This window comes from Kogia breviceps, chromosome 10 (assembly GCF_026419965.1).
Source record: "Kogia breviceps isolate mKogBre1 chromosome 10, mKogBre1 haplotype 1, whole genome shotgun sequence".
NCBI lineage: Eukaryota > Metazoa > Chordata > Mammalia > Artiodactyla > Physeteridae > Kogia > Kogia breviceps.
In genome coordinates this window covers 64387631-64407856 of record NC_081319.1, presented here as the reverse complement: position 1 = coordinate 64407856, position 20226 = coordinate 64387631, and the positions used below count along the sequence as shown (strand labels likewise).

The 20226-nt window shown below is 43.7% G+C and overlaps 2 protein-coding genes across 28 annotated transcripts in view; one reads left to right on the top strand and one right to left on the bottom strand.

The window, feature by feature from the left end:
- The window catches only part of DST (dystonin), a 503614-nt gene extending 486163 nt beyond the window's left edge, over window positions 1-17451 (bottom strand). For 16 of the 25 annotated variants that reach the window (XM_067005896.1, XM_067005903.1, XM_067005899.1 and 13 more), the window contains exons 1-2: window positions 17001-17256; window positions 16372-16433 (exon numbers count right to left, since the gene is read on the bottom strand). In XM_067005896.1, coding sequence (XP_066861997.1) covers window positions 16372-16433; window positions 17001-17181 — 243 coding nt within the window. In that variant the 5' untranslated portion in view covers window positions 17182-17256. Of the gene's footprint in view, window positions 1-16371; window positions 16434-17000 lie in introns of all 25 variants that reach the window. The other 9 variants (XM_059077098.2, XM_067005926.1, XM_067005928.1 and 6 more) reach the window with 5 other exon arrangements.
- Window positions 17452-17941: 490 nt separating this feature from the next.
- The window catches only part of BEND6 (BEN domain containing 6), a 51709-nt gene continuing 49424 nt past the window's right edge, over window positions 17942-20226 (top strand). For all 3 annotated transcript variants that reach the window (XM_067005895.1, XM_059077106.2, XM_067005894.1), the window contains exon 1: window positions 17942-18030. The gene's annotated coding sequence lies outside the window, so the exon portion shown is untranslated. The remainder of the gene's footprint in view (window positions 18031-20226) is intronic.

Below are 20226 nucleotides of genomic sequence, written 5' to 3'. Positions count from 1 at the left end.
GGACATGGGTTCAAGCCCTGGTCCGGGAAGATCCCACATGCCACAGAGCAACTAAGCTCGTGCACCACAACTACTGAGCCTGCGCTCTAGAGCCCGTGAGCCACAACTACTGGGCCCGTGTACTGCAACTACCGAAGCCCACGCACCTACAGCCTGTGCTCCACAACAAGAGAAGCCACTGCAATGAGAAGCCCATGCGCAGCAATGAAGACCCAACGCAGCCAAAATTTAATTAATTTTAATTAATAAAAAAAAGAAAACTTGCTTCTATCTGAGACCCCACCCTGCTTTCAGATGGCAATTACCACTATCTCTAAGTCCTGAACAGCAAGCTCAAAGGTTATTCTCAGTTTTCCAGGTTAAAGGCTGTGAATTAACACTGATCCCTATGAACCTTAGGAAGGACAAATGCAGTTCAGTTCATTGTAATTCAGCCCCACTTTCCTGTTTCTCGGTAGCTGTGAGCATGGGCTCTGCAGGTAAAAGCCAGGGCTGGGATTTCAGCTTTGGGAGTCACTGGGCAAGGGCCGATTAAATGAAACAGAACATCTATAAAGATAGGCACACTCTCAGAAAATGGCAGCTATTATCATTCCCCATAACTAGGTCATCTCCAGCCCAGGATGAGATCTCACTATTTTCAAAAGAGCCTAAAATCATCCTGCTCCCTTTAACTATCACTTTAAAAACTAATATAAACTACTCAATTACTGATCTTTCCAACCTAAATGTCATACAAATCATTTGACTTCCTCATTCTGTATCACTGAACTTCTTTTATTCTCTCTTCTATATACAATGAAGAGATTCTAAAAAGTATTTGAGGGATAGAAGGGCCATTTTCCCAACCAGGAGCACAGGGAAATTAAATATGTCCTGTGGTATTAGATGATAGGTATTTACTATCATCTAATGTGGTGAATAAATGCGTGGTGAATGAGGGTGCCATTCTGTCATAGCTATTATGCTGTGCATACCTTTATCTTTTCATCTGAGTGGCTTAGGTATTTTAAAAATCACATATATTACTGTCACTGATTCTCACAGGTCCTGTTAAAAGACAGAGGGACTTCCCTGGTGGTCCAGTGGTTAAGACTCCATGCTTCCAGTGCAGGGGTGCGTACAGGTTTGATCCCTGGTTGGGGAACTAAGATCCCACATGCTACGAGGCATGGCCAAAAATAAATAAACAAATAAAATTGTGAAAGAAAAGATAGAACAGGCATTGCTGTTTCTAGTTTACCAAACGAGAAAGGGGATCTCAGCAATAATAAGTGACTTACCCACAAGGTGAGCTAAGGAACAGGCTTGACCTCAGGTCTTCAATGCCTAAGTCAGGACCCTCCCTACCGCCTCTCCGTGTGGTCAGGACCCTCCCCACTACACCTCTCACGTGGCCCTATCACTGCAGCGTGATGAAGGGGAGCTGAGAAACATCTCCCCAGGGAGCTTCTGTAGCCCCATATATTCCTGAACACACACTTCTTCAGTTCAAACAAACAAACAAACTTGGAGCAACTGCATCAGCCTGAAGGGTACCTCCTACCTCCTGGCTGCAGGAAAAAGATCTGAGCTGGCATTTCAAGTTGTAGACTGGCGACAACTTTGTGAATTACTATTTCTCCAAGTATCACGGGTAATTTACAGGAGGTTTTCTACCACATCTCACACCTGAGCTCAATCCGCCCTACCAAGGCACTGACCAGGGCGACCCTAACTCGGCAGGATATCTGGTCCGTTCACTGCAGGAGTTCTTAACTGGGGTCCACCTCTGCCCTAGGATCCACAGATTAGCATGAAGAGGGCCCCTGAAGGCACCTGAAAGTATGTGAGAAACTATACGTCTATGTAGTTCTAATTTTTCTGGCGATGTGGACCAGAGCTTTCATCAGATTCTCAGAATGCCCACCAAGAGTTAAGATCCTGTAGAAGGACTTCAGAACAGTAGAAATTAGTTAGACCTCATTATTATTATTTTATTTTTTTAAATTTTAAGTTTCTATTTGTGACTTCTCACTTAAAAAAAAAAGTTGGACAATCTCACCAAATCTTCCCAAATATATCTGTAATTCCTTCGGGACGCCCTACACCAGCTTTCAAAACAAGAGAGTTACAATCTAGATCTGCTGCAAATGCTCGCAGAGGCCTGCTGCCTCCTCGCTGCAGCCACTACAGAGTGGGTCAGGTCAGGGATTTGATTCTCCAGAGCTGGTCAGTTAGTTATTGAAACTTAACAGTCTACTGCTAAATTACTTCTTTTATATATATATAGAAATTTATTTTATTTATTTATTTTTGGCTGCATTGGGTCTTCCTCACTGCGCGTGGGTTTTCTCTAGTTGTAGCGAGCAGGGGGTGCTCTTCGTTGAGGTGCACGGGCTTCTCATTGCGGTGTCTTCTCTTGTTGCGGAGCACAGGCTCTAGGTGCACAGGCTTCAGTAGTTGTGGCACGCGGGCTCAAGAGCGCAGGCTCAGTAGCTGCGGTGCATGGGCTTAGTTGCTCCGTGGCATGTGGGATCTTCCCGGACCAGGGCTTGAACCCGTGTCCCCTGCATTGGCAGGTGGATTCTTAACCACCGTGCCACCAGGGAAGCCCCTGCTAAATTACTTCTTAATATGAGAGTTCTATTCTCTTTGTAAATAAAATCTGCAGGTATCACAATCTACTTGGTTTTCAAGAATTAGTGGGAAGGGCTTCCCTGGTGGCGCAGTGGTTGGGAGTCCGCCTGCCGATGCAGGAGACACGGGTTCGTGCCCTGGTCCGGGAAGATCCCGCATGCCGCGGAGCAACTGAGCCCGTGAGCCATGGCCGCTGGGCCTGTGCGTCCGGAGCCTGTGCTCCGCAACGGGAGAGGCCACAACAGTGAGAGGCCCGCATACCGCAAAAAAAAAAAAAAAAAAAAAAAAAGAATTAGTGGGAAATCCGGAAAATCTGGAGAATGACGAGACTGAACAAAAAGAAAAGAAATTTTTTTCAAATGACAATGTATTGAAGTTATATTCCTAAAAATTCTGCATAATAATGAAATAGGGGAACTCTTCAGTACTGCATGAGTTATAAGTAGCAATACACATCTCTGCCAACATCATCTTAACTAGATGGCAAAATGCTGTGAGATTTTCCAAAAACTAAATAATAAAAGAAGGAAAGCAATGGGCTTAAGGAGGGTGGATAGACTAATTAAAAACAGACTGGTTCTGGGACTTCCCTGGTGGTCCAGTGGGTAAGACTCTGCACTCCCAATGCAGGGGGCCCAGGTTTGATCCCTGGTCGGGGAACTACATCCCACATGCCGCAACTATGAGCCCACATGCCGCAACTATGAGCCCACTGCCACAATTAAAAAAGATCCCACATGCCTCAACAAAGATCCTGTGTGCCGTAACACCAGGCGGGGCCAAAAATAAATAAATAAATAATTTTTTTTAAAAAAACAGACTGGTTCTGGTTACAATAAATTAGAACAAGCACATGCCTCCTACTGAGCATGGCTGTACACCTGGACAGAATGCACTGAGTAGCTTCTGAGGATCCTGAAAAGCAAAGAGTAGCGAGAGGCTTGAAGTAAAAAGGCCAGAATTCGAAGTACCACCAAACCAGTGATGAGTTTGCCATGTTTGGTCTCCAGTATTCCCCAGACTGAATGCAAGCCAGCAGCGCAGCCTGAAACCCAGAGCTGGGTACTGAGCTGAAGCAGAGACAGCTCCAGGAAAAGTCCCCTCATTCTGGCTTGAGGAGTGAAGAAGAGAATTCTTAAGACTCGGAGTGCAGAAATCCCCCATCTTTTTCTTCTCTGAGTTCTCTTAAGCCTCAGCTTTCAAGCAATCCCATGAGCAGTGACATTAGAAATCCCACAGGAGGAGAAAAAAAAACTCTTAGGAAGGAAACCTTCCTTTCTGATCCCAAGAAACTAGGACAAACTCCCATTGTATTCTTTCTCTTCCTGCCACTTGGCCCTGGACACAAGCATAGTCACAGAAGTGTGCAACGGAACAGGAGAGCAAACCCCAACTTTCTGGCTGGATGAACATAAAAGGAACCAACAAAAGTACTACCAACCCTACAGAAATTAAAAGGAGCAAAAGAGAATACTATTAGGCCGACAAATTAGACAATTTAGATAAAATGAACAAATTTCTAGAAAGACACAAATTATCAAACTGGCTCAAGAAAAAATAGAAAATCGTAAGAGGTATATATAAAGAATTTGAATACTTAAATTTTAAATTAAAATCATCAATTACGTGAAGAATTGCTCCAGATGACTGGCCAGGAGACTATTCAAGATTTCCTGCAGTGGAGGAAATTTCTTTAAGAAGATAATTTAGTTTGCTAGAACTTTCCATTTTATTTTATTTCTGTAACGAATGTATTGTCCAAAATGCCCGTTTCATTTTTAAAGATGGAACTCTACATTTGCTCAGTTTTAAGAATGTACAGAATGTTGTGATAAGACATAGTAGTAATGGTGATCAGACAAATTAAAATGGTTGGGAGACAAAAATATACATGTGAACTAAACTCAGTATTTCAATAAAGTAAAAAATAAAATAAAATAAAAATAGGCAAAGATTTGAACATTTCACTAAGGAAGACCTCTGAACTGCTAAAAAGCACACGAAAAAAATGCTCAAAATCATTAGTCATTAGGGAAATGCAAATGAAAATTAAAGCGACACCACTTCAGACCCACTAGAAGAGCTATGATCAGAAAGACAATAACAAGTATTGTCAAGGATATCGAGAAACTAGAACCCTCATACACTGCTGTTGAGAATGTTAAACAGCCACTTTGGAAAACAGTTTGACAATTTCCTCAAAAAATTAAACACATACTTAGCATACAAGTTAGGAATTCTACTCCTAGGTATCTGCCCAAGATAAATAGAAACATATGTCCACACAAAGATTTCAAGCAAATATTCACAGCAGCATTATTTATAATAGCTAAAAATTGGGGGAAAATCCAATGTCCATCAACTGGTGAATGGATAAATGAAGTGTGGTATAGTCATAGAATAAAGTACTATTTAGCAATAAAAATGAACAAACTATTGATACCTGCTACAACATGGATGAACCTAGAGAACATTAACATGCATGAAAGAAGCCAGGTGCTTCTTTCATGCATGTTAATGATTATATGATTCCACTTATATGATTCCACTTATATACAATGTCCAGAAAAGGCAAATCCACAGATACCAAAAGCAGATTCATGGCTTTGTAGATTAGCGGTAGGAACAGGGGTTAGTGGCAAACAGGCATGAGAAATCTTTCTGGGGTGATGGAAAATATTCTAAAACTGGAAAGTATAGCCCCCAAAATTGTTGAAATGGTTAGGCTTAAAAATTTCAGGTCTAAGTAATTTTTATACAGATGTAAGTGAAGGTATTAGAAAAGACTGCCCAGGGAAAATGATAGAAAAAGCTTAAAATGAGTGCTTTAGAGATAGTAGACAGCAGCAAACTAGACATAAATCAAAAGATTAGCTACAAAATTGCAAAAGTGGCCACAACACTATTTAACTTCTCCCATCAGGACTCTATTTCCCCCACTCCCCAAAACAACGTGTGAGCAGAGGCCATCTATGAGCTGACAGCCTACACCTCAAGAGGCCTAGTGCACTTCCAGTCTTGCTGCTATTGGAACCTGAATCTAACTGCATGTGAACCAACCTGGGTTGGCTTGATGGAAGAGGACAGACCATGTAGAGGCAAACTGTGAGTCAGCCAGAAGCTGACCAACAATGCATGACTCAGGGCTGGCTGTGATAAGCCAAGCCTGACTCAGACCAGAACCACTGCCCAGTTGGGCACAGCCCAAATGGCCAATCCCCAGAATTGTGAGCTAAATAGTTCACGTTTGAACTATTGTTGTTTGCTGTTACAAAGCAGAAGCTAGCTGATACACTCAAGGACAGACATGACTGTTGGATAACATAATAAAAGAAATGGCTGGGTTTTGTGAAGTTGTCCAGTAAGGACAGGCCTCCTAGTCACAAGAATAGAAATGCAGTCAAAGAGACTGACTCAGATCTGGTAATTGTCAAAGTCATTGTGGCAGAGGTACTAACTGCATGAGCAAAGTGAGAATAACAGTGAAAGTTTCTCTGTAGAGTTGATTAAGGGTCTCTACTGAGCAGAAAGGCAAGTGAAGTTAAATCAGAAAGTGCTGACAGGCTGAAACCTAGGGAAGCAAGAAACTCATTAAGAGTTCACGATGAGATGCATAGACAGGTATGTGGTCAAAAAGATATATTTCAGAACTCAAGGTCTGGGAGTTAGAGCAGTTCTAATACATGATGAAATATGCACAGGTCGGATGAGTGGATAATTAGAGACCTATAGGTAGATACTTGTCCATTTCATCTAAGTTGTCAAACTTCTTGGCATAAAGTTGTACAGAATATTCTCTTTTCCTTTTAATGTCTGTGGGTTCTGTAGTTATAACCTCTCTTCCATGTGTCATACCAGTGATTTGCGGTTTTTTGCCTTGATCAGTCTAGCCTGAAATTTGTAAACTTTGTTGACCTTTTCAAAAAACCAACTTTAATATATACACACTACTATATATGAAACAGATAAACAACAAGGACCTACTGTATAGCACAGGGACCTATAGTCAATATCTTGTAATAACCTATAATGGGAAAGAATCTGAAAAAGAATATACATGAATATATAACTGAATCAATTTGCTGTACACCTGAAACTAACACAACATTGTAGATTAATTTCACTTCAATTAAAAAATAATTTTAAAAAACCAACCTTGGCTTGGTTAATTTTCTCTATTATATGTCTTTTCTCTATTTCATCAACGTCTGCTCTTATTTTTATTATCTCCTTCCTTCTGTTCATTTTGCATTTACTTTTCCTTTTTTATCCCCTAGCTTCTTAAAGTTGAAAGTTTGTTAGATTTTAGACCTTTCTTTTTAATATAAGCAGTTAAAGCTATATGTTTTCCTCTGAGCTCTGCTTTGGCTGCAACCCACAATTTTCAGATACTATGTTTTCATTATCGTTCAGTTCAAAATATTTTCTAATTTTCCTTGTGGTTTCTTTTTTGATGCATGAATTTTCTGAAGCATGTTATTTAATTTCCAAATATGTGAGGTTTTCCTAGAGATATTATTGTTATTGATTTCTAGTTTGATTATGTTATGATCAGAGTATGATCATACTCTATATGATTTCAACCCTTTCAAATTTAAATTAATTTTATTGTGAATTGACTTATGGCCTAGAATATAGTCTGTCTTTGGGAATGAGTCAAGTGGGTATGTCATTCTATAAATATCAATTAGGTCAAGATAATTGATAGGGTTATTAAGATCACTTATATATTTACTGATTTTCTATATGGATATGCTACCAATTACTGAGAGAAGGATGTTAAAATCATCAACTATGACTCCAAAATTGTCTATTTAATTTTGACAATGTTTACTCCATGCATTTTAAAGCTCTGTAGATACACATTTATAATTATGTTTTCCTGAACAGTCTTTTTATTATGGAACATTCCTCTTTATCTCTGTTAATACTATTTGCCTATTTATTATTGAAGAGGTATAAAAATCTCTTCAATAATAAATTAAAATGTCAGGGAATATTTTCAACTCATTTTACAAAGGGCCTGAATCTGCGTATTTTCGAAGTAAACACAGGATGTTAACTAAGGCGCAACTGTGAGTATGTCTGAAATAAAAAATGAAAAGAATCTGTCTCCCTTTAAGTAAAAGAAGGATACAGAAATATCTGGAAAGTTAGAATCCATGAGAATTGAGAATTAAACTAACTTAGAAAACATCAAATATATTCATTCCTTCAGCAAACATTTACTGAGCCTTATTTTGTACCAGACACTGAGCTACGAACCAGGGATTCAGACTACCTTCAAGGTACAATCTTGTAGGAGAGACAAATTAAAAAACTCAATTATTATCATTATTATGAGGAGGGAGCTAAGAAAGTCCCCTGGAGATGACCTATGAACTGGGTTTTGAAGGAAGAACAAGAATTAGCCTTTTGTGCCTGAGTATTTCCGCTTTAGTTAGGGGTGAGTGGCCAAAGAAAGAAAAGGAAGACAAAGAAGGGCTTTCTTAGCTGGAAATAACATGGTCAAAAACAATAATCCAAAAAGTCATGGTCTGCTTGGAGAATAACCATCACCAGGACATCAGCATAGAGATCCCTCTGATGTCACATTAAGAAGGTCAAACTTTACTACCTGGAAGAAAGTGGAAAGCCACTGAAGGATTTTAAGTAGGGAAGGAATATGGCTTATCCAACCCTTTCTCCCTGCCTACCTCTACTACAGAAGCCAGGAAAAATGAAAGCTCATATCCCAAGCTTCCTTTGCAGTGAGAGACGGCTTTGTGACACAGTTCTGACCAGTGAACTGCAAGGAGAAATCTAACTGGAAAGCCCTCCATCCAGCAAAGATTTTGATTTCCTGATGAATATCCTTCCTTGACGGGCTCTCCCTTTTCCCCTCCTTCCTTCCTTGAATTTGGGCACAATGTCTGGAATGGTGCAGCCATCCTGTAACCATGAGGGAAACGCCAGGATTATCTCAATCACCCCAGCAGTGACACAGTGGAGCTGTTGCAGAAAAGCCTACATCATGTCTAGACTTCTTGCCATGAGAGAACAGAAATCCTTGGTTATTAATAACCCATCTTATGTTGGGATCACTTAAATCTGAATGTCTCCCTGACTAATAAAAGTTTTAAGGCTTAATCTATATTTTAGAATGATCCTTATCAGATTAGTGTGTATGGATTGGGGGTGGAGAGTCAGGGAGACTTGTCTGGAGGCTTGTCACAGGGACTGAAGCAAGGTACCATCAGGAGGATAGTAAGAAAGGCAGACTCCAGAGATATGTAAAAGAGGACAGGATGGATAAGGAGGGGTCTGTCATAGCTTCTAGACTTCTAGTTTGGGCAACTGCAGAGGTAGAGGTAAAGGTTGTACCACTCTCCACCAGATGTTCGGTTTAAGACCTGCGGTGCATCCACGTAAGAAGGAGGGAAAAGGGCTGACTCTCTGTATCTTGAGGTCAAGAGTGTAGCCTGAATTTGACATAGAGATTTCAGAGTAACCGTTCTGTGAGGACAAACTAAAACAGGAAATATGGTGAGATCCTACAAGTAAAGTTTGAATAGGGTGAGCAAAAACAAGGCCCAGCAAATCTACTAAGACAAAACTAGATTAGCGGTTGCCTAGGGTTGGGGTGTGGAGGTGGGAGGTGAATGGGGAGTGACTGCCAACAGGTGTGGGGTTTCTTTGGGGGGTAATGAAAATGTTTTCAACTAAATTGTGTGATGCCTGCACAACGTTGTAAACACACTAAAAATCATTGAATGGTACATTTTAAATGGGTGAACTGTATAGTATGTGAATTATATCTCAATAAAGCTGTTTGAAAGATTATGAGCAAGGGAATACGTTGGGAATGTCAACATCTAAGTAGGAAGAGGGTCCAGTGCAGGAACAGAGGGAGCCGTGGCCAGAGAAAAAAGGTGGGGGGTGGGGGAGAGTTTCAAGAAGGGATCAGTGGCCAACAAAGTCCAATGCAAGGTAAGTCAATTAAACCTAAGACGGAAATATGTGATGTAACAACTTAGAACTCAATGTTGAGCTAAGGGTGAGTGTTTCAAGTCATAGCAGCAGAAGCCAGATTTTACTAAGCTGAGGAGTAAATGAGAGGCAAGGAATAGGAGGTAGCAGATAAAGAAACATTTTCAGAAAACTTTTCTTAAGAGAAAAGCTGGTGGTATAGGAAGGTTTACGTTGTTTTCAAAAGGACGCACCTATGACGTTTATGTGTTAGAAACAGGGGCCAGGAGAGAGGGAGCATCAGAAGAGAAAGGAGGGGGGCTTCCCTGGTGGCGCAGTGGTTGAGAATCCGCCTGCCGATGCAGGGGACACGGGTTCGTGCCCCGGTCCGGGAAGATCCCACATGCCACGGAGCGACTGGGCCCGTGAGCCATGGCCGCTGAGCCTGCACGTCCGGAGCCTGTGCTCCGCAACGGGAGAGGCCGCAGCAGTGAGAGACCCACGTACTGCAAAAAAAAAAAAAGAAGAGAAAGGAGGGGACGACTCACAGAACAGCCCCCAAGAGACAGGAAGACAAGGAATTCATGGCGTAAGCATAAAATACCCATAGGGAGGACAGATGAAGTTTTCCTTGGGCTGGGAGGGAAGATTAAGATGCCACTTATTTTGTAGGGGCAAGAAGTTGTTCTCTGTGAGTTAGGAAACATAAGTCACTGGCTGAGGGCAAAGGGCTGGGCTTGAGGATCTGAGGAGGAAATAGACATTCAGATTATTATGGGAAAAGGATTTTCTTCAAGGAAGAAGTTTAAAAGCAGAGACACATTTCAAATACTTTTAAAAACTGTAATATATTACATAGCCTTGTACATAATAAGTTGCCTGCAAATTTATTATGCTTTGCATTAGGAGTTGTAATGACCACAGGAGCAGGTTGTCACAAACCCCTGGACATATGGTGTCTGCGGTCAAATATAACTCAGTGATGCTTGAGCACTAGACCTAAAACATGCAATGCCCTGCAAGAGTGCAGCTTCAGCGTGACTAGAAAGGCCCCCAGCCAATCATGGTCCCAGGCCTCTGCAGCTGAGGCCACAACTCTCCACTCTCCATAACAGAGAAAAAAGAGTGATCAGGCGGTTTGGCTGTAGTTACTAGAAAAGAAATCAAAAGTCTTTCCTTCTCTCGAGAGGGCTCACAGCAGGTGCCCTCCTAAGGCATTCAAATAAAATAATGTTCTGTCAAAGCCTTTGTCAGCTGTCAAGTGGTACACAAAAATTATTTTTTATTATAGCTGGCACCTACTTATATTTCCATCTTGATGTGATCTCAAGACCCCTTTATTCTAATCATATTGGCATGTTCTGAGCTCTGAAAACAGGTGTGTTTCCTTAATCGTTGCCTATTCTTAAGCGGTTCTGCTGGCCCAGGGGTTTGCTCTGAGCCCCTGTCTGTCTAGCCAGGTATACTGAGCGTGCATGCTGCAGCAGAAATATCACCTCCTCCTGGAAGGCTTCTCTGATCACCCCAGCCAGAAGTAATCATGTCATCAGAAGTATACCAACCATTCCTTTTCTATACATAATTTGTTACTTTGTGTTTATGCTAATTATATCTTTATCTTTACCTGCCTTCAGTTCCTAGAAGGAATCACATTTTACATGATGCCTTTTTTAGCAGGATGCTTTTTTGCACATAGCAGAAACAGGGCCTGTTTACTCTGAAGGAGATTCAGAGATCATCTTCATGTTACCAGTGAAAACAGCAAGTCTGAAACTCAGAGACCCTAAAAGACTGGACCAAGACGGCACAGTTAGTGGCAGAGCTGGAACCCAAAGCCAGGACTTTGAACTCTTACTCCTGTAATCCTTTCATTAAACCAATTCTTGTTATTAGCCTGTTTCTACATTGTAACTGCAATCTCAGAAAGAGTCATTCCTAACCCTTGAGGTTAGACAAAGATTTCAGACTTCTCCAAAAAAGCTTTTGTTTCCACTTTCACCTAGACTGGATTTAAAAGGTTTGGATGCATTGGGGAAAAAAAGTGGGTTTTTTTCTTTCTTCTTCTTCTTTTGCTTTCAACATTCTGCTTTGTTGCCACGTAGCTGAAGTAAGGGTAAATTATATGGTGGTAGTGACTTTGGTGAATGGGGTGAATTTGTCTTTTTCACAAATGTACTGGCTTTACTTGCACAGCTTGGCCTCTGATGCTCCCACCAGATTTGTGATTCATAGTTGGATGTCAGTTCAGTTACTGGAGCAGAAGAAACCAGTAACTATAAAATTTCAGCACTGATATTGGGAGTGACCTAGAAGTCATCGTCAAGGCAGGGACTACACCTCAGACCCATTGTTATTCCTACCCTCTAATATCATACCTCATAAAGGATGAAAAAATAAATGTTTGTTTTTAAAATAATTGCGTGAAACAAAATGAACCCTGTATCATGTGTGGAATTCAACTTAAGACTGATTTAATTAGCATAAACTAACTTAGACCTAGAATTTAACTCTAGGCAAAGAATTTATTTAAAAAGATAACCTAATTGTAAACGAGAGCTAAATAATAAACTATCAGTTTCTCTAATCCACTGAGTAACCCTTAATGAAAGATGCAAATTCCACAACAAGCTGTGAACTATGGGTATTCCACTGACCATAGTTCCATGGTTTGGTGCAGGGATTCTCTGGAAACATGATGAGGCCAAGAGGGTCAGTGTGGACCATCCTTTCATCTACAATAATGTGGAAAATCACTGGAAAAACCTAAAGGATTTGACTATTCAGCTTTGTAAGAAATGGCCACTAAAAATTCACTCCACTTAGCCTCTCTCTTTCATTGAGAATTTTGGGCATATGATTCTTTGAGCTGTGAGTGACACAGGTAAACACTACACAGCAGACAAAATGTAGCTGGGGTTCTTGTCTTACTGAGTCCTTATCTCGCTTGAGTTAACTAGAGTTAACTCTTTTGGTTCCTTTCCCTTAAACAGAAAGTGAAGATATTTACTCAATCCTGATGGACACAAAACACCCTCCAGGGGGTTTCCCTGGTGGCGCAGTGGTTGAGAGTCCGCCTGCCGATGCAGGGGACACGGGTTCGTGCCCCGGTCCGGGAGGATCCCACGTGCCGCAGAGTGGCTGGGCCCGTGAGCCATGGCCGCTGAGCCTGCGCGTCCGGAGCCTGTGCTCCGCAACGGGAGAGGCCACAACAGTGAGAGGCCCGCGCACCACCAAAAAAAAAAAAAACCACCCTCCTGCCTCTGCTGATATCAAACAAGGCTGCCCTTATTCCACGGAGCTGATGAATAGGGATCATGTACCACTGTTCATGCTGGGTATTCTCCAAGGGCATTATATGTAATTGTCTTCACTCTACTGAAGGGCTCACAAGGTTCTTTCTTGTAATCTAATGGTACCTCAATTACCCATATCACTTTCCAAGATTTTCTTAAAATCAGGACTGTCACTGTCTGATCTTCACCACAGGCATCTAGGGTAACAGTTAAGCATTGTGTAAAGTCACAGCATCAAACATTATTAAGTCCCCAGGAAAAGTATCCTTCTTAGAGACCCAGAATGAACACTTGGTTTCCAGACTGTGTCCCATCTCGATGTGAAATCACTTCTCAACACTATATATATTGTTTATTACTATATATATGGTACAATTATTTTATTTTCATATATAAAGCACATATTTCTAGCTATCTAACTGGGCCTTTTATCTGTCAGAGAATTAGAGATTGAACACTTGCTGAGTGGATTAATAATTTTACATTCTCATATGCTATTATTAAAATTTAGAGAACTCTTAAGCCAGTAGAGATGAGTTTGCAAGTATATGAAAATAACAAGGGGCTGTTTGTGATTATGGTTCCCAAACATCTCATAAATCTCTGAATCATTTATTTCTAGCTTCATGAGGAAGAAACTGAGTTGAAGAAAGGTGTTTATTATCCACTTAGTGAGGGGGAAAAAGCTACAGCCCCTCACATGAGTTACGTGGCATTTTTTCCTGCTGCAGAACTTCCCCTAAGCACACTGAGTCCTGATGCCATGGTTTCCCTGCTGGAGAAGTATTTCTCTCCCTACCTGGGAAGAAACATCCTGAAATTTCCTCTCCAACTGGACTTTCCTGGACGTGTGGAAAGCAGAAGCAATATCCTCCACCAAGTAAAGCAGCCAAGAGCTAACTGAACTTCCTCATGTGTTCCAGGGCTTTCCCAAAGCTCTTTCACATTTCAAAATAAGTCCGCAGATCCTAAACCCATTTTCCTCATTTGACAGCTATGGAAATACTGAGAGTGAATTATCTACTGACTGAGATTGGGATGAGGAATAGAATACTCGACAGGACTATAACTTGTAGGAAAATCAAAACATTTTCTTTGATACTTATTTTGCAGCAGCTACTGCTAAAAAGCAACAAGAAGAATAGCCATTATGTGACACAAGTTCTAATTTTCTAACACGCTAGAATCCAAAAACTTCAGAGGTATTTCTCAAGGAGAAAATCCTGCTGGCAATGGCATTTTGGTAGAAACGGAGAAGGAAAAAATATCCCCCTCTGTTTTCCATAGAGGAAAATGTCTTATTTGTGGCAAACATGAAACAATGATGAAATATGACATCCTCATGGAATAGTCTCATGATTTTCACTTATAAAATGACATTGTTTGAGTAGTTTAACACAGGGACTTGGTATGCAAAGGAACATGGGGGCCTATCAACAAATGAAGCTAATACTGCATTGAACTTTCTGAGAAAAAAAAAAATCTAACCAAATACATTTTGTTAAAATTAGTGATTTACATTTTTAAACACAAACTCCAGGGCAATGTTTTAAAGTCTAGAAAGATAAAATAAGAGTTGGGATTCAGCAAATGCTGAATTCTGAGCAATGTCCTGAGAATGTGCATTTTTCTTTTTGGCCCAATTCTGAGTTGTATTTGCCCACTTACGAGAACTGGCACTCATAGAGAATTTTTCACTCATTTGATAAATATTTATTAAGAGCCCATTATACACCAGGCAGTGGGGATATAGCCCTAAACAAGAGAGACTTGGTCCATGCTGTCAAGATGTTCCCAGCCCAGCAGACAAGGCAAATACGAAGCACACACAGGATGTCAATCTGTACCAGGAATCTTGTGAAATGAGCTATGGTCTTAAACAATCACTCCCAGCTTTCCTAACCAAATGCAAGATCAGGACAAATGCTTAACTGACAGATAACTAAACAAAACGTAGACCTATCTCATTTTTTCTGCCTATGCTTTAGCTGAAACACTTGATGACTAATCTAACAACCCATAACAGGATTCTTATTCTGGTTCTATCATATACATGTACTGGACTGGTGATCTCCTTTTAAAATGAAAATCCTAAATTTTGGTGTTTGTACCCTGACTGTGATTTATTTTTTGTCACCTCTAAATGGGTTATTCTATTAATCAGGTATTCAAAAAGTGTTGGTTCATTACAGGCACAGCTTATGCTGTTTTGCATAACTTTGAATTAATTAATCTAATAAAGACTTTAAGATTTGTGGACATATCTGTTATTTTTACACATTTTTAATTCAATTTTACAAAATGTAATGATACCTATCCAGTACTGAATAGCTACTATGAACTAAGTGGGGTTTTGTTAACATGATTACTGGTAAACCCTGCCCTCCTCCTACAGCCCTATAATGTATTATTGGCCCTATTTTACAGTTGAAGGGCTGAGAAGTTGAGAGAGTTTCCCAGCACCACACAGCTAGTTAGTATAAAGGCAGCAATGGAACTTCTGATTATCTGACTGATTATTTTATTCTCTTTACAGTCCTAAATTGAGTAAAGAGTTCTCACCCACTGGGGCTCCATGCAGAATTATTCATTGTGCCGCATTATAACGATGTTATAGTAATGCAGTAAAAGCTTTCAAGCAACCAGAGTCCAATCAAACATCTAAGGTGCAATAAAACATTGGATTAACTAGTGAAATGACATGTGAAATAACTTCTCAGGTAAATGGCAAGTCAATGGAGCGTTTCTAACTATGAAGTCTTTGCTAAAATGAGCAAATGGCATCAAGCATTGCTACCAGCACCCTCCTGGCTGTGTGAAACTCGTGGGAAAAGAGGGAAAATCATCTCGCATTAAGTGGGGGGTTGGCCTGGATATTCATCAAGAAATGCTGGGTCAGAGAGAGCTTGTGTTTCTCGTTTTGGTCTATCTCCAGCGGAACTAGTCCTACAACAGTTCCACTGAATTGCTGCGAGGCCAGGTCACCTGTTTATGGAGGGATGGTCCACGTTTTGTTAGTAAAGCCAGATCACTACCACCATCGCTCTGCAAAAATCATCAGACATCCCCAGTAAAACATGGAGCTCTTTCTGGGTGAATAGGATATAAACTTGAAAGTCTAAAGGGAAATGCACATGGATCAAACTGCTCTGCACCAGCTCCCTAAAAGCTCCCAGCTGAGGTTAGATACCCAAGTGAACAGCCGCGGACAGCTGACTGCACCCAGAAAGCTTCCGGCGACTTACAGATTGTCAAGGAAGCTGAGATCCATCCCGAGGCTCAGTTCCTAAGGTCTGGCCGCTTTTAAGGGCTGTCTCACCCCTTCCAGCACAGCGGCTCCAGGACACAAGAGATCTGCCAATACCGTTCACTGGGCACTCATGCTGGGGAGTCACTTAAAAGGAAACATGTCTCTTTCGGCTTGGGGGTAGCATGCTCGCCATTCAACGCCCTACTGGCTTCTGAACACCCATATGAATAATACTGGCACCCAGCAAAGAGAACTTCTGACCTTGAGCGTGCGCGCTAAATAAATTACCTCGGAACGAAAGTGGTGTGATCTCAAAACAGCATCTGGGGGAAAAAAAGAAAAATGAGACTTCAATTAACTCCTTGTTCTTCACCTGCCGAGTCACCGACGACTTACCCGGGGGACAAAGGTCGGGGAGGCGCGCTCCGGACGCCTCTAACGCAGTGGGGACAGCCTGCAGGGAGGGCTGGTTACTAGGCCATCGGTCTCTAGGTGATTTCTCCGCGAGAAGTTTCAGGGAAAGTTCTGGGGGAGTTGGGGAGCCCCGAACTCTCCATGCCCCACGCTCCAGCGCCGGCCGGAGGGTGGGGGTGGACGAGGCTGCCGCAGCCCAGACTCCGCTCCAGCCATCCCCAGGGCTTAAGCACACGGACACCAAGCATCTGGTGCGTTCCCCACACCTCCCGGCGCTCTGCCTCGCCGCAGTCATCCCAATCGTGCAGACCCGAGGAGGGGGAGAGGGACGCTAAACACGGAAACGCACTGGGCTAGGGGAGCGGGCGCGGATGGGGTAGAGGAGGCAGCGCGGAAGCCAGAGAGCCGCGCTTCCCTCTCCAAATCGGCTTAAAGGTTCCTCCCGGCCCGAGTAAGCCCGTCGCGGGGTGTCTTACCTCGGCTCCTTGAACGACCCGAAAAGACCGATTTCATTGGATGCCTCCCCTTCTGTAGCCTGCGGTGCCAGCAGCAGAAGAAGATGATGGTGGCGATGGTGCCCAGCAGAAGCAACAAGAGGAAAAGGGCACATTGGATGCTGTAGGGTCTCAGCAAGACAAGGAAAGCGGCGGCAATCATGGTGCGGGGCGAAGCGGGGGCGGCTGCCGGCGGGGCTGGAGGGCGGCGGCACAGGCACCCGCACGGGGCGCACGCTGAGCTGCGGGCACGGGCGAGCGCGTCTCAGCGCGTCATTCCCGACGCTTGCGGCCCCGCGCCCAGCCCAATGGCTGCGCACTCGCGTCCGCCTCGCTACGCGAGTGAGCCCGGGCTGCGGGCAGCGCTGGCCATGACTCAGCAGACAGCGACCTGTCAGAGACTTGGCCGCGGGTAGCCCCCACCCGCCCTCCCCGGGCCCCCCCGCCGCCACCCGTGCGCAGCCCCCGGGCGCAGCCCCGCCGGAGACGCGGCGGACGGGGAGGGGCAGCGCCGCCGGCAACGCCGCCACCAGGGCTCTGCGCATCGTCCCACGGCCACCGCCGGCCTCTGCATCCCCGAAGCCGGGAGCACGTGGGGCGGGGCGGGGACGCGGCGGCCCGCGGGGGGCGGGCGTGGGGCGCCGCGGCGGGGGCTCAGCGGATGACATCACGGCCGGGCTGCGGCAGCGCGGGCGCGCGGACATGGCTGCTGCGGCTCCGGCGGCGGCCGCGGGCTGCGCCCGGGCCTGAGCGCCCAGCGCCCTCCCGCGGGGCCGCCCGCTGGTCCGCACCGTCCGGGGGGCACGGGCCGGGCGCCCCTCCGCTCCCGGACGCCCGGGCTGCCACCTCTCCAGCTTCCCGTGCCCAGATCCCAGGAAGCCCGGCGACAGGGGGCGCCCCGGAGCCAGGGGGAGACCGCGAGGCGCCGACTGGAGCCTGCAGGCGGTGCTGCCCCCGCCTCCCACCTCCCCGCGCCCCACCCCGAGGCTGGGGCTTCGGAGGATGCAGCTGGGTGAGCTATTGCTTGCGGGGGGTTCCTGCACGCCGAAGCGTGAGCCCCGGGCAGGGCCTTTCCTGGGAATCGGGGTCCCCCGGAACGGGGGGCCCGTCCCGTCTGTCCCCCCTGAACTGGGTGCGCTCCCCGGCGGAGCGCTCGGGTCTGCAGACTTGAACTCTGCCACTCAGCCGAGAAGGGGGCACTTTGCATCCTCTTGTATCCATGTTGACCCTAAAACCTTGCCTCCTTTAGTGCAATTGGAGGGAGAGGCAATTTCAGATTTAGGAACCAGCAGATGGAGGAAGTTGGAGATTGGCTTGTAAATATTTTGAGGAGAGATTTTGTAGGGCGAGTGAGGAAGTAGTGATCTATCACACTCAAAACGCACACACTCCCTTTTCCCCTCTTGCCTCCTCCCCTTTCTTTGTAATCAGCAAAAGGAATCCTGCAGTTGGAGATTTTCCCGGGGCCGCTGGCGCAGTGCGGACGCGGGAGGCGCGGCGGGGGCGCTGCAGTGGCCTCTGTCCCTGCGGCCGCCGGGCCACCTGGCCCGGACCAATTGTGACAGTGACCTCAGCCGGCCGGTGCTCTTGTCGCCTAATGCTGCTCCCGAGCCAGTGCTGGCTTTTCCCCTGAGGGGCTGGGTTTTGCTTGCTTTGTTTGCTTGCGTAGAGAAACTGCAATTATAGTGACAAGGTAACCCATTACTGCATTTGTAGAGTTGCTACTAACTACTAGGGTGGACTCTGGAATATTTCGTAGACTGAAGAAATTGTGTCCTAATAAAGTATTTTGTAAAATTCCGGAAAGCAGTTAAAAAATCGATGACAATACTTAATTTTGTTATTTGCTTGTAGGATCTCAAGATCAGTGTGGTTTTCTAACTATACAAAATACACTGTTCAACTCTGCATAAAGGCTTAACCATTGATGTTCTTAAGGCCTTTAACGTATTACCACGTGTAAGCATTAAAGGACACTCAAAAAGGCATTGACTAATGCACGTCTTAAATGCCAGATTCATCACCATGGGAAACAATGGATTGAGCTTTCTTATGTACATCTTGCTTCCTACGACAAAATAAGCATTATCTTATTCCGTTGTTCTGGTTTGAAGGTGGACCTTGCTAGCAGATGCTGTATAAAGTGAGAATGGTGAATCAGAGTGCCTGCAGGATGGGCTTACAAGGTCCCTGGCTCTGGGGCTGACAGGTAGCACTGCATTTGTGCAGGTAGCTCAAAGGTTTCCTGATACCGCAGCCACTGCAGTGGGAGACCATATTCCCATCCACTGTGCAGGGGTTATTGAGGAGAAGCCTGGGAGCCTGCCCTGTGGGGCACAACAGGAAAGGTAGAATTCTGTACCGCATTGCCTCACAGTGGCCTGGTGGAGTAATTTAAAACAACAAAACTGAATTAACTTTTTGCAAACATTGGGAGAAATAACTAATGAGGAAGGTCATCGTTACTTTATACTTCTCATTGAGGAAAATTTGTGAGTGAGCTGAAATGGCCCTAAATATCCTTGAAACATGCCTAAGAATGCAAATACAGCATAGTAACCAATTTGCCCCAAACGGTGCATTTGTAACAATAGAAAGCAACTAAATAGCAATTATGATTTTGAGTTATGACTTTAGCACAATTGTTATCATTCTGAGTCTTGCTGCAGCCATTTGTAAGTTTGAAGTGCACACAAGAACATCATTTATCTCTTTTGGCAGGCAAATACTTAACTGCCCTGCAGTAGGATTATAGATATTTCTTTTTAGATGCGTTCATTTCTGTTCTTTGCATCAGTTATCTCAAGGATACTACTACTAATAATAAGCAAACCAAATCGTTGAAAGAATTTAGTATTTAGGTTCCATTGTCTTCTGCTTTGTTTGTTGCTAATTTATCACTCCCTTCTCCAAATAATGGCATGTTATTAATTGCTTCTTTCTGTGTGTTTGTGTGATGCTAATGCATTGTGGAATTCAATAAATATTAAATCAACCAATCAATCCTTTTTGGAAGTTAATTTAGTAAAATTCATACCTTTTCTTTCTGATAGATTTTCATTAAAAAAGAATAATTGACATTATATCAAATTCACAAATTTACAGTTTGGAGGTAGGTGTGGAGGAGGAAAGTCCATGGCCAAATCTTTCATACCAAAAAATGAAAAAATGAAGATGGAAAAGTATATATAATTTTTTGACTTTTTAT